This window comes from Protomyctophum bolini (genome assembly GCF_963924005.1).
Source record: "Protomyctophum bolini genome assembly, chromosome: 1".
NCBI classification, from domain to species: Eukaryota; Metazoa; Chordata; class Actinopteri; order Myctophiformes; family Myctophidae; genus Protomyctophum; species Protomyctophum bolini.
The window spans coordinates 47,068,871-47,084,161 of NC_137862.1; the positions used below are offsets into that span (position 1 = coordinate 47,068,871).

General features: G+C 43.4%; 1 protein-coding gene across 1 annotated transcript in view; it reads right to left on the reverse strand.

The window, feature by feature from the left end:
• myo5aa (myosin VAa) overlaps positions 1-15,291 on the reverse strand; it is a gene marked incomplete at its 5' end in the record, with an annotated part of 102,549 nt that overhangs the window by 23,640 nt on the left and 63,618 nt on the right. Inside the window, 10 exons of the mRNA XM_080771121.1 lie at positions 1,510-1,610; positions 4,774-5,001; positions 6,156-6,212; positions 7,855-7,989; positions 8,422-8,535; positions 8,743-8,888; positions 9,045-9,138; positions 11,320-11,568; positions 12,858-13,097; positions 13,822-13,978. Of these exons, the coding sequence (XP_080627247.1) occupies positions 1,510-1,610; positions 4,774-5,001; positions 6,156-6,212; positions 7,855-7,989; positions 8,422-8,535; positions 8,743-8,888; positions 9,045-9,138; positions 11,320-11,568; positions 12,858-13,097; positions 13,822-13,978 (1,521 nt within the window). The remainder of the gene's footprint in view (positions 1-1,509; positions 1,611-4,773; positions 5,002-6,155; positions 6,213-7,854; positions 7,990-8,421; positions 8,536-8,742; positions 8,889-9,044; positions 9,139-11,319; positions 11,569-12,857; positions 13,098-13,821; positions 13,979-15,291) is intronic.

The window sequence follows — 15,291 nt, forward strand, 5'->3', positions numbered from 1 at the left end:
CTGGGCGTCATTATAGCGAGCCTTAACATGTTGACTACACTACACTACACATAATAACTAATAACCCGTTTTCAGCTTAAAGCAATTATATTTCATTGAAGCAACTCCTTAGCATTGTTTTCATACCATGGATGTGATAAGAAAATGTATCAAACATAAGGGAAATATTAAATAGTATCGGGTGTACCAGTTTGGGCTTTTCTTTTTTTTCAATGGGGCAATACATTGATTAAACAAACGTTTGATTGATTGAGTTGTACAATGTTATACAACCCTAAACTACTTTTAGAATACACTACACAATACAATACAATTTTAGAACATATAATATTGGCCAATATGTCAAATATGTAAATATTACATATAATGGCATTGAATGGAAGCGGACCATTTGTAACACATGTTACAAATGACCCGCTTTTGCAAGTTTTCTTTGCAGTTGCTTACAGACCAGAATGAATGTGAATTCCGTCTAAACACGATGCAAACTAATGAAGAACATAAGCATGAACACATCCATGTGGATTTTTATTCACCAACACCAAAGACAAAAATTGTAGCACACATATACTCCAGGTGTAAAATTATACGCATTTTGAAGGTAAACACCTTGCTGTACACATACTGACGCGATGGCGTCATGGTGGCGTTGACCAATCAAGAGATAACGTCCATGTTACAACCGTGAAGCGTTACAACCTTGGCGGCTCTCCCCTACATTTGTTACTAACATTAGGTTGTGGCGAAGTAGAAACGTGGCGAGCAGATAGTGTGTTTTGGACAAACAGGCTAGGTATTGGTGTTGATTTGGGTCAACTGGACAAACAGCGTGGTGTTGTTTTGTGTCTGTGTTTGTGTTGGAGCACCTCAGTGTGGCCGTACAGGTCATGTGCAACCTCTTCCACAGAGAGATGGAGACACTAAATCTCAGCTGGACAAACATGTTGGCACGCATGCATCGCTGCCTTGCATGCTGTGTGCTACTGTTGAGTCTGTCACTTACTTTGACTGATTTATGGCATTGTCTTTCTGTTAAAATCCAACTATGTTAATTTAAGAAATCTGGCCATATAGGTCATTGTTTATTCTCTGTGCACACGTGTAGCCTATTGTATGTCAGACTGTATGTCTGTCCCAGTCACAATCCTTTAATAATTAGGCTGTGGAAATATTCAGGACAAAACAATGGTACATTTCCAATAACCCATCCGTTACTACATGTGGAGTCAACTCCCGCCATTTATTTCTTCCCATAGTGCGTGGCGAAGTAGCTCTGGGATGAGTGCGCGCGAAGCGCGCACGAAATTCTAGTATATATATATATGAATTGCATTTCTGTTGTTCTGTCAAAGAACAACCAGAAATCTTTGGAACCCATTGTGAAATAACTTCCAGCTTTTTCTAGCACTACAAACTGCAACACTTTAGTATTCTCACATGAATCATTTGCAGCTGAATGAAATACACAGCAGCAGCTGGGGGAGGTGCCGGTGGTAATTAACACAGTACCTGTTCGAGTCCTTGAGACCTACGTAGGCTTGCTTGAGTTCATCAGAGCCCTTCAACTTGGACACATCCACCACATAGTGAGAAGGCTCCGTCATGGTCTCCTATGGAGAGACACAGAGAGAGAGAGAGAGAGAGAGAGAGAGAGATAGAGGAACTCATTCCAGCTCATTCCATAATAAACAGGGCTGGAGTGGAACAAAATCCCCAAGCAAATTCAATTCAAGTCTTTGAACCGTTTAAACACTGTTGAAAACTTGGCTGATGGGCAAGTTAGAATAGAGTTGTAGAATAGAGTTGTTGTTGAATGTTATTATTAGTGTTTTTTTTAGTTAGCTATAATAGAATAACACGTATCATCAGTTAGATGCCATCAAGAAAGCCATAGCCACATGTGCCCAAAATGTGCTGACCTCATCACATTTGTCATGACGACTATGGCCGTTTCTTGTCCAAGGAGTATATTTTGTGCAAAACTAATGCTTGGAATGGATTCAGAATCATGAAAACCCCCTAGTTTGACAGTCACATGCTACGTAAAGCTAAAAGAAAGTTTGCTATAGGATGTTAATGGTAGGGTCACAAGAAACCCCTAAAAGCACTGCCCAATAGTGGCAGCCGGGCAGCAAGTGGATTCATGAATGTATGTATATTATATAGACAATATTTTAGGCTAATAAAAAATACTATGTACGAAATTTCCCACCCGTCCACCTCGGCTGCCTTGACTTAACTATCTTGAGTAGCTGGATAGTAACTTCTTAAAAGTATACGTTTAATGTTTTGTAGCAACAGCTCATCCATTCGGTCAAGTCCTCAAGCCTCAATGCATGGACTGTTCATGGAACAGTTCATGATGTGCTATTTATACATTATAGATAGTGCTGCTCTCTGATTCAATCTCTCTGATTCAATCATTTACACTTTTTTGATATGCAGCCTGATCACAAACCTTTTCAGCTGACAATCAGCTTAATATGAATCAGCTTGATTGATTGACACAAACACTGACGACAGTGCTGTCAAACAAGTCTATGAAAGTAGATACAGTATGAAAAGGTTTAATCTGAAACGCAATTTCATACAAATTATGTAGCAGGGGTCCCTCCCTATACTTCATCTCTCTCACGGCTAAGGGGTCATTGGCCTGAAAAACGTCGAAAGACTGCCGTTCTAAGAAATAACTGCAATGCAGAACCAATGCAAAGACTTCGTATTAGGACGGTATATGGTATCATTATCTGTTTTCAAAGCAGAAGGCGTAGGTTGGTTAGCGGAGGTTTTCTCAGCTTTTCTATAGCCTCTACTGTACATTCAAATTTAGATTTCCTCTGATGATCGGTAGGTGAAGATCTCCAAATCTTCTGACTGAGCAAGACTATGAGGTCCTGGTTCATCCGTCGTGATGCTGCACCATGAACAGTACCATTATCTTAACCATGTGGAATTTCATGCCGCTAAAAATGTCCATAAAATGAAAACATGCATGCTAACGCCCAATAATCACGTGTTTAAATATATACATGCTGTTGTGTCACAGTACATTTGAGAAGGTATACGTTTGCAAAATACATGATTTGTCAAATGTACTGTACGTGTAACATAGGTTACATAATGTTCTTGACACCACTGAAAGCTTACTAGCGCAGTGCTCTACATACAGAAGGTCCAATGGTGGCATACGCATAGGGTCATACTAATTGCCCAAAAGTTCAAAAAATGACCCCATAGTAATACTGTATTAACTGTGGGAATCTGTAAGACAGTAGCATTTACGGCCAGTTCAAAATCTACAGGACACTGCACAGGAACTCTTTGTGCAATGTGTTCATATCTGCCTGTGAGTCATTTCTGACACAAAGGCGAGATATGTGGTCAACACACACACACACACAGGCATGCATGTAATTGTAAGCCACTCCACTCTGTTTGTACTGCAGTTGTCCTCAAACTTTTAAGTCAAGGAACCCCAAATTGATAAATATTTGGCCGAAAACGCGCATCTGAAAAGATTTTCTACCAGGGACCACCAAAATAGAAGATTTATGCTAAAATGTTTTTTAACATTTTTTTCAAACATTTTCAATATTTTTCAAACATTTTCAAAAAGGATTGTGATGCATTATTAACTACTTTTGCTGGGGACACCGGGTTCCATTTGTACACTCTCAGACTAAAGTTAACACCGATGATTTTACAGTGTAGATCTGGGTGCCAGGGATGAAAATGGTATCAAATGGGTGTCCGTGGCCAAATGCGAATCAAGCCAGGGGTTCCTTGGAATTAAAAAGGTTTGAGAATCAGCAGTTTGCTGTACTGTACCTTCTCATCCTGAGGGACAGCATGTGAGGAGAGAAGAGACAGCTCAGTTAGACACAGACACCTGAAAGCCGATCCTCCTAAAAGCTAAACAGAAGCTCCTGGTGGAGGCCGTTCTTATTTAATTACATATCATTACATTATCACTATTACAGTAGGTGCTGTAAGTGATAAAGTGGTAAAAAAGAAAGAAAAGAAAAAGGAAATGTGGTAAAAGGTTAAAGCTCTATTATATTGCACGAATCAGAGCCTATTTGTCATTGGACGATGTCTCCCAAACTGCTCCCTCAGGTCTTCCACTGCTGACCTGCTCGCTGTGCCTAAAATAAAATGGCAACTAAAAAACACGGTGAAGCAGCTTTCTGCTTCTATGGGCGGATGGCGTGGAACAAACACCCACTATACCTTCGACAGGCAGCCTCTGTAGACATTTTAAACTCAAGACCTACTTCTACACTCTTGCTTTTAGTTGATCTTTTAAATTCATTGTTATTCATGTCCTCACTGTATTGCATTACTGCCATTAATTTAATGTTTTTTTATGCCTTGCTTTTCCTTTTTCCCCCTCCATTGCTCTGTAAAGCACTTTGAGCTGCTTTTCATGACATGAAAGGTGCAATACAAATAAAGTTTTATTATTATTATTGTTTAAAAAAATTGAGTCTCCCCATCTCTCCAGCTGCTATTTGGTCAACAGAAAATACATTTCCAGGTAGGGTGCGAAATACACACTTTGGTAGTGTTCCAGTTTCAATCATGTCTGCTAAGTTTTCCATATCACTTCCAATTTCAGTTTATCCTATTATGTATTTTCTGTTTACTACTGAACCAACACTATTTAATACTTATTTCAACAAATAAATATCACATTACAGTAACTTTAAGCTAGAAATGTCATGACTACAATACCCAGAGTGCTTCACGCGCTAACGAGAGGCTGGCGTGTACCTTGTGCTGCATGGCCTCCTTCTGGCTGACCAGCTGGGAGCGTAGGATCAGAACCTCCTCTTTGCGCACGTCCAGCTCCTCACAGGACGAGTTCAGCTGGTCCAGGAGAACCTTGTAGGCGGGAGAGCCCGGCGCTCCGTTTCCTGCACCTGCGTTACCCAGCAGGCTTTGCCTCATGTCCGTCAGGTTATGTTTAAGCTTCTTGTTCTCGGACTCCAGCTCCTGGCGCTGGGGGGGGGGGGGGGGGGGGGGGGGAAGAGATGTGGTCATGATTGGCTTTTGTAGATGTTGCTTTTATTGATCATTTTCTCCACAATTGTCTTTAGTGTTGTCCCCGATCCGATCACGTCATTATCAAATGATCGGGACATCTCTAGTATAATATTATATCCAGTGTGATTATGGATGTTGTACTATTGTTATATGGCATAAGTGTTCTTTAAAATATAAATATCGGATTGGGGAAAAATCAGTATCGGCAGATATTTAAAAAAAATCGAATGGTCGGAACTGAATCGGAAGCAAAGAAACATCCCTAATTGTCTTAGTCGACGAAGACTCTGTTGGTTCACTCATGCACGTCTATAGTCCACTCTAGATACAAGCCTTTAATGTTCAGTTCGCAACCTCATCAAACTGAAAAGGCCGGTCTCTGCATGATTGTAGTGTACTGTACGCAGCAAACACAAATTTATTGATGTAAAAAAAAAATCGAAATGAATATTAGTCGAATAAAAAGTATTAAGTCACTGGAGCACAGCCCTAGTGTACACCAGTCTGAACCTTCACAGACACAGAGTGTAGCAAGTTGCCATCAACACTTGCTTCATGAACACAGCAGCATAGAAAGTAGGGAGACCATGCTATATGACAGCTAGCTATAGCACTGAGAAAATACTGCTTCGTTTTGCGATCACCACTTAGTTGAACTACATCATGAGCCTCCACCGTTTGTCCCAGCTTTAAGAACTCTTTCTCTGCCACACGATGGCAGCAAAGGACAGGTAAGCCTTGCCAAGGCTATTTGGCCATACTCACTCACTTCCACTTAGACCTCCATTGTAAGAAACGGCATATGTTAGCATTAACTCACGCTGTTTATCTTTCGCCAGAAACGTTAATAGGATATAATAGGATGAAAAATCACAAACAAGATCCAAACCTCAGATGATCATGATGATCATCACCAAGGACAGCGCCGTATTTATTTATATCGTTTTTTGGGACCATTATGGGATGCGCGAGCACGTTTCCTGGTGCTGGGGGCATGCAAGGCATTGCCTAGCAACCGGGCCAGTGTTAATAGTTGATTTTCAGCTAAACCGTTTCATATTTGATAAATCTTTATCTCGTAGTTGGCGTAAAGATAATGAATAGCTCACCTTCAGGGATTCATACTCCAGCTCCGCCCCGCGGGCCTTCTTATGCTCTGCATCATCCTGTAAATGGGAGATAATAAAACACATTTAAAAACCCAGCGAACTGGAGACAACTGCTTTGAACAAAAAAAACAATATGTAAGTTAAAACAAAAATGGACTCAACCGTGAATATGGAATATGCATGCATCTTCTGACCTCGATCCCAAACGACCCAGTGTAACCAAATCTCAAGTTGGAGATCTTTAGAACTGTACACTAGTGATGAGGAGTAGTGTCAGTGCCCAGGCTCTAGAACCGTGCATCACTAGTGAACAGTAACCTGGCTAAGTGGCTATAGACCCATGCATAACTACAAGTGAACAGTGCAATAGACCCGTGCAACATCACTAGTGTACAGTGCAAGTACAGTACTGTGGCTATATAAACCTGTGCGTAGAGTTGAGAAATATTACACGAGAGGGTGTGCTTTTACCGTCATTAATGGCACGCCTGCGTTGCTGCAGGAACGAGCCGATGGACAAGTTCCGTAGGCAGCGCAGAAGTGCCCTTAATGACAAGCACACCCTCAAGGGTAATATTGCGATTATATAAATATATATTATACAACAGTTACCCTTTAGAAATAAAACCACGTCAACTCAATGGCATTATAACTGAGATATTCGTTAAAAAGGACTACATCTTTAATGACAGATGTAGTCACAAAACCAAAAAAATGTGCCAAGAAAATCGCTATCCTATAGCAACCCAGTCGGCTCCGCTCTGGGAGAGCAGCACAGCTGATTTTCATGTTTTGATTAGGCGTTCCATTATGCTCGTTTTGAAGCACGGCTAGATGGCTGCTTCAACCAATCAGATTGCTTCCTCCAAACGACCTGTTGTATAATGTACAGTAGTACACCCATGCGTCAGTGCATCACTAGTGTACAGTATACTGTAAGTACCCTGGCTCTAGACCCGCCACGCATCCATGGGCGCAGATAGCGGGGGGGACGGGCAGGATACGTCCCACCCAGTTCCATAGCGACCCCAATCCATCCCCCCCACTTTTAAAAAGAGAGAAAAAACAAAACAAAAAAAACTTGCGATGAGCAGAATCACAGACGTCTAAATGTTTGATGTCCTTATGTAGAAGGTCTGAAGAAAACACCTGATCGTCTCGAAACGTTAGCGCCAGTAAACATACATTTGGGAGCATCAATGTGCTCTTTGAGAATTAATTTAAAGATTTTATTGCTTGTTTTTAAAGCTTGAAATGGTCAGGCTCCTGCTTACATCTGTGATCTATGAGCCATCATCGAGCAAAGCCTTATTGAAGGTTCCCAAAGTCTCGCCTCGTCACAAAAGGGCGACCAGGCTTTCGCCGTACGGCCCCTCGGCTGTGGAACTTTTTTATTGTTATTGTGAATCTTGAAAAGGTGCTATATAAAGTTGTTATTATTATTATTATCAATTGATGTGTGGACTCTTTTTTATTCCAATAGTGTTCCAGTGATCCAGCACCCAACTTAGTAGGTTTTGGATGTGCGCGTTTTTTGGAAGTTTTTCAGCCTCTCTTTCAACTTATTTAGACCCTGTGCATCACTACAGTAAGTACCCTGAACCCTGGACCCACACGTGCACTACTACTGTACAGGAAGTACCCTGGCACTAGACCTGTGCATCACTACTAGTGTACAGTATATACAGTATATAAGTACCCTGGCTCTAGCCCGCTGGAACTGGTCTTCTTTGCTTTCCAGCTCGTTGCGGAGGGACTGGTTTTCTTGCTCCAGTACTGTGAGGCGCTTCTGCAGCTTGAGGGTTAACGAGGTATCCATTCCACGAGTCACATCCTGAAAAAACACAAACGTTGAAGCATTGCGTTAGTTTGTTTTTCGCGCAGGGCACGGGAGTCATGTACGTAAGCCATAGCTCTGGTGACATTTTTAGGGGCAGGTGCTCAAGTGAAAAAAGGGCACCTTGTGCAGCGCGTGGAACCGCCGGGTACCTTAATAGTGTGAGATTTATAGATTTTGAGGCATAAATAATAATATATTAGATGCTTTTAATCCAGAATTGGTCAATGTCAGCATGGCCCACATACTGTACACTGTACAAAATTCAATGAACAACCTGTACAAAAAACTAACTTTCAAAATGGCACTTTGCTGTCCAGAGGGCAACAGGGCAGGTGCTTTATCTGTGTAAGCCACTGCTGTAATCAGCAGACCGTCTACGGACAGCTGAGATAAAACTCCTAGAACAAGCCCCGCCCACTCGGTTACCTCGGCGGCGCGGGAGCCGTCTTCCGATTCGGCGAATTCTGAGTTGTAGGTGCACTCTGATTCGTTGCTGCTGTGCGTGGAGTCTGTTCTCCTGTGGCCAGGCTTGGGGGGGTTCTAGAGATGGTTGGAGTCAAAGAAGAGTCAAAAAGGTGAATGCCCAGTACGTCCCTGCACTTAACACTACCGTTTCAAAATGTATATTGTACGTAGTTGTGAGTCGTTCACGTACCAAATAATTGCTGGAGCAATTTTTTGGAGCTATCTTCAATAATGTCATAACATTTCAAAACATGTGTGTGTGTGTGTGTGTGCCTATCTCACCGATTTCGCTATGTCCTCTTTCAAATCGTCGTGTTTCTCTTCGAGGCGACGGTGTTCCGTCAGGAGATTCTGGTAGCGAGAGCGTTCCTCGTTCAGGTCCACCTCCAGCTGCTGCGTCTCCTCCGCTATCGCACGTGCCATTTTGGCTGACGTAGACAAAGGTGGAGGAAGAGAGAAAAAGACGGAGAAATGCAACAGTGAGAGCAATGGGAGAGCTTCCGTCACGGTAATGATGTGCCAACTCTGTCATTGCCATCATGACATAGTGATGTAATGCTTGCGTCGTGTCTCGACCTACGTACCTGTCATCTGTTGACCCTGTTCCTGAATCAGACGGTTCAAATCGTTCTTCTCCGTCTTCAACAGTCCATTCTGTTCCTTCAGCTCTGCTACCATCTGCACACACGCACGCACGCACACACACACACACACACACACACACACAAACACGCACGCACACACACACACACACGCACGCACGCAAACACACACACGCAACAATGGTTAACGTGTGTCCAACGTAAAGGTGGAACCTGTCGTCGGCGTGATGAACGTGACACCGGTAGTGTGAGCCGTTTCACAGAACTACAGTAGCGCCGTCGTCGTCGTCCCACTTCTATTGTACACCGTCCCGACGGTCCTTCATGTTCATGTTCAAGTTCACCTACAAACAACCCCATCTATCAGGTTACTGGGTGGAGTCTACTCTGCTGCACAAACAAATACACAGACAGTTAGTTCACCGTTGAGGAGGAGCTGTGATTTGGGTTGCATCACATTTTTTGAGAAGGAAAGCAAAAAGCAAGACAATATGTAGACTGCAAGGTTTCAGGAGGATACTACTCTAATCATCTAACCTGGACATACACATACAGTACACACACACACACACACAGTATGTATACCGGTATGTGTGTACAGACTAGACGCAGTGGTTCTCAAAGTGAGGTCAGGGGACCCCCAGGGGTCCTTGCGAGGGTAAAAGTGCAGTGTGACGCGTTGCGATCGGCTATTTTCAGCAAGTGTAAAATCAGCCATTACGACGGCATCAAGGCCTGCCAAAATACATTTTTGTCAACTATATATACAGTATATATACACTGTAGATTTAGTCAACTAAAATCTTATGATATTTACTTATTTAGTTGACTAAAACTAGACTAATACTAAAACATTACAGGTGACTAAAATGTGACTAAAACTAAATTAAAACTATTTAAAAGACTATAACTCAAACTAAAATCTGCTGTCAAAATCAACACTGGGTCCTTACAAATTCAAACATTTGAGAAATACTGCACTAGAGACTATGGCTATTGGCTAACTCACTAGTCTATCTCCTGCGCTCACCTGCCCCAGCAGGGTGCCTGTTCGTCCTCTGCTCAACAGGCACCCATTTCCCCCTGGATCTCTCTGGCCCCTGAATTAAAAAGGGACACATTGGGTTTTTTTGTCCAGTGCCAAAAACAGGTCAGCGTAAATGGTAACCACTTTAAAAAATCCACTACTTAAGCAGCTAATGTTCATGCTGCCATGACAAAGTCATAGATGTTTGAATTTATTCTGTAAAACAGACTTTTCCTCCAGGGACTGTTTTCTGTGGAAGATGCAGAGAGTCATGCATTCAATCCGTTTCAATCCGCTCTTCTAATGGACTTTACAATCAGAACTGCAGACTCACTCCCAATCTTCCGCCGTATAGTCTGAAAACTCTGCAGACTCCATCTTGGCCCATAGCACTTGCCCATCACCTGTGATAGCACCCCTGCGGACTGGCATTATGTCGGTAAAACCACCCGAAAATGTAAAGAACGCATGAGTGAGCACAAGAGCTCAATCCGCAGGAACAACAGAGAATATCCTGTCGCTGTTCATTTTAATGACTTAAAGCATGACATATCCTCTTTTAGATTTCAGGGGATAGAACAAGTCCAAATGCCACCCAGAGGTGGCGACCTTGACCTCATGCTAAAAAGAAGAACATTGCAAACCCTGGCCCCTAAGGGTCTTAAATGATGAATTCACACTTAACATTATGCTGTTATTTGTCATGCGTTGATTGGATGGACTACCTTTATATATTTGTGCTTTTACCTTTTTGTACTTTTGTGGCTTCTCTATAATATTGTATTCTCACTGTGTGTTTTTAAACTTTTGGGTCCACTAATATGACTTCTCTTGTCTTTTAGATATTGAAGACCTGAGCTACTGTCTGGGACTAGTACCCAAAGAGACACAGACAGTGTAGGTGTACACAGAGGAAGCAGAGTCAGTGTTGCCCAGAATTTGCGAGAGAAATAAGCAACCGGGTCTACGAAAACAAGCATTAAAGAAGCGTTTAACACATGAGCACTTTAAACCTATATGCACTGGCATTTGACAACCACTGGTTTAAACAACATTAGGAAGTAAGCCCCAAATAAAGCAACTACACTAGAAACAAGCCCCTCTAAAATAAACTGCATCCCGCAAACTACCAATATTCACAAGAGACTTTACGAAGTCAAGTAATAATCACCGGATATGGCAAAACGGAGCAGAGAGAGTGTGTACTGTGTACCGTATGTACGTCTATACCTTCTCCATCTCGTCCCTGTACTTCGTCGCCCAGTCCTCGATGGTCTTCTTCTCCTTCTGGGTGGTGCTCAGCTCCTTCCGCAGCCTCTCCAGCTCCTCCTCCAGCGTCAGCACGCGGTTGGAGTTGTTCCGTGCGTCCTCCTCGGCGCCGCGCAGCCGCGTCAGCTCGGTGCGCATGCGCTCGCCCTCCACCCGGTCCGTGCTCTCCTGGGCCGTCAGCTTCTCGATGATGCCGCGGTTCTCTTGGTTCTGGTGGTGGTATAGGACGGAGGGAAGGACAGAACAGGTGAGGTTCAAAGATTTGATTTGGATATCGAAGGTTCTCAAACGTGTTTATATTTTATTTCAAGGAGCCCTGTAACTCTTTTTCCACCGGGGTTGAACCGGTTCAAATTTTCTTTTCCCCCCCGCCTAATATTGAACCAGTTCAGAGTGTTTCCACTGACAGTGAATTGGTTCAGAACCAGAACCAGGGGGGGGCAGTGAAGCCAATAGTGTCTGAAGCCAGTAGGAAATCCTGACTTCCTGAAAGTTCATTATAATGGCCTGTTGTGGCGCTGTCATTGGGCCCATAGCTCCATAGAGGTTCACCTAGACTGTATTACCTTAATGAACATGGTCATGAATACTTTCTGCTTCCAGGCACTAGTTTAAAGTCAAAATTTTCATGTCATAATATTCTTTTTGGAAAATTATGGTGCCATTTATTTAAAAATTACCATAAAGTCGAGTATGTTCTGAGGGGCGTGGCTACCTTTACAGTCTATGATCGGGATCCACCCCCCGCTCGAGTAAAAATAAAAACCAACAAAGAAGAAGGGGGGGGGGGGAAGTCCCGCCCCGTTGTCTGGGCCAGCCAATGGCCAGCTGGGCCCAAACGGATCTAGAAAGATGGCGACTTACAATTCAAGGACTGACAGGCTTCATCTTACGTCCATATCAGACCCGGAGAACGCTTTGTCCATATTTTTTTTACAGTCTATGTCTATGTTCAGAACCCTAAAAGTTGGTTCGGAACTGAAACCAAAGAAATTGGCCGCCGGTTCTGGGAAAGCACCACGGTTCCAAGAATCTAGAACAGAACTAGTTCCGTGGTGGAAAAGGGGCCTGGCTGAGAGTACAAATGTTGGCTCCATTTGTACACTCTCAGAGTTACAGATTTAGACCTAAATATCCTAATTCCGATTCTTGGGGTCACGATTCGATTTAAGCTCCAGATTCAAAACGATTCTCTATTCAAAATGATTCTCGATTCAATACATAGGATTTCATCACAATCTACTCCAGTCTTGAACTGAAGTGACTACATTAACTTGAAAATGACTGAAGACATGATGTTTACTGTGATTAGGGTAAGCTTACATTTCATATCACAGACACCATGTAGTGAAAACTCCTGTAACTGAAACCAGAAAAATAAATCTAATTTTTTTTTGGAAATTATGAATCGATTTTGAAACGTTCATAACGGGAATCGCAATTCTAATTTGAATCGATCTTTTTTTACACCCCTACACGCCATGCATCAACAGCTCTACCTGATCGTCGATCTTCCTCTGCAGCTGCATGATCTTGTTCTCCATGCCGATGTTGAGCTTCTTGAAGTGCTCCACCGAGCGCGCCTCGATCTTCAGCTTCTTGAGCGCCCGCTTGGCGATCAGCCTCCTCACGCAGCACTGCAGGCAGACGATGGCCCGCAGGGCCCGCTTGCACCAGCGGCGCGCCAGCATGCCGCGCGCATACTTCTGGATGATCCTGGCCTTGGTGTCCCGCAGTAGCTATTATGGGAGAAGGAGAAGATGGACATAGAGTCAATTTACATCGAATGACGTGCCGCCCAGCCTTTACTGTATAGTTTCGGGCATGACTGTAATTGCGCGTCTTTGTGAGGAAGGTAAGAAAATATAGACATACAGTACAAACCTACAGCATTACAGTAATCAAACACAGCATATTTCAATCACCTCAATTAACTTATTTATTGCCAGCATTATTGATTCAGTTTGTATAGTCCCCCTTCCCTGCCACCGGATACAGCCCGGGACTTTTATTTTGAAGACCCCAAAATTATGGAAGATAAATCGTCTAAAGCTAATCTGGTTGCCGTCATTTTATAAGTCGTCATAAAAAATACCGAAGATCTTCCAAGTTCATGTAACTTTGAACTGGTAGATCACATATTTTTCAATTAAGCAGTTAAGCATATATTAGACTGAAGGAAATCTCTGTAATCTAGGTCGCATATAGACCGATTTACAGAGGGTTTCCTGGGTGCGGCCATTACTGAGGTGTACCATTAAGCGCAGCAGCACTGATTAGCTACACCTGGCCTATACAGAGCACCTGCTCCATGGATTACACCTCAGTAATGGCCGCGCCCAGGGCACCACTCTGTGAATCGGTCTATAACTTCAGCTGTGTGTGTGCATGTATGTGTGTGTCGGTTTGTGCGTGCGTGTGTGACACACACACACACGTGTGCGTGTGTGCGGTCGCTCTTACCCTCTGGTACTTCTGCCTGGCCATGTAAGCTCTGAGGATGGTCTGCATGATGAGGGCAGCAGCCTGCTTCTGCCTGTAGATCTTCCTCTGCACGTACATCCTCTGCCATTTCTGGATGGTGATGGCTGCCCGCGTACGACGCATGAACTTCACCAGGCTAGGATGGGGTGTGGGGTTGTTGATTGACAGGAAGGGATGGGGCCGAGGGGAGGTTGTTCGGTGGTGTAGGGAGTTGGAGGTGTTTGGTTGGGGAGGATAAAGGTGGTGGTGGTAGGAAGTGAGTGATGAAGGGATGGATGGGAGAGAATTTTCAAAGTTTAGTGATTACAGCAATTCCACATAAATGTGTTGTTTGACATCTTCTCTTAACCCATTTTGGGGCGGGAACCCCTTTTGGGGTTTTAAGCATTCTGTTCTACTTTAGCTATTGAAAAATAGCAGATCTACAAGCTCATAGGGCGGCACCGAGTGCCGCGCTACGAGCTTGTAGGTCTGCTATTTTTGAAAAGTCGTGAAAATGGGCTGCAAATCTTTGAATATATATTAACATTTGTAACAAAAAAATTGGCTTTTGGGGGGTCCCTGGAACTACATATTTTGAGATGGGGGTCCGTGGCCGAATAGAGATAATTCTGGGGGTCCTTGACATGAAAAAGGTTGAGCACCACTGACATAGAAACATGGGTTTTTCAGAAAAATGAAATTTAGAAGCCTTTTTTTTATCGACTTCAGTCCAAAATGGGTCAACACTCGCATGACTGTAGTAAGGCCAGGTACCACACAAGCTGACTTCAGGTCCTGACTGTAGTAAGGCCAGGTACCACACAAGCTGACTTCAGGTCATGACTGTAGTAAGGCCAGGTACCACACAAGCTGACTTCAGGTCATGGCTGTAGTAAGGCCAGGTACCACACAAGCTGACTTCAGGTCCTGACTGTAGTAAGGCCAGGTACCACACAAGCTGACTTCAGGTCCTGACTGTAGTAAGGCCAGGTACCACACAAGCTGACTTCAGGTCATGACTGTAGTAAGGCCAGGTACCACACAAGCTGACTTCAGGTCATGGCTGTAGTAAGGCCAGGTACCACACAAGCTGACTTCAGGTCATGACTGTAGTAAGGCCAGGTACCACACAAGCTGACTTCAGGTCATGGCTGTAGTAAGGCCAGGTACCACACAAGCTGACTTCAGGTCATGACTGTAGTAAGGCCAGGTACCACACAAGCTGACTTCAGGTCCTGACTGTAGTAAGGCCAGGTACCACACAAGCTTGACTTCAGGTCAAAAACACCTTTTTTTTTCATGATGAAAAAGTATATATGTAGGAAAAGTCATGGAAGGGCAACCTTCTGAGAGTTTCATGGGCAAATATAATCAACTTCAAAATCTCAAAATGGGTCAAAAAGACCACAGACATTCAAGTGTTAACACTAATTTAGCCACGAGTCTCGGCTCCAGACACTATAGTTT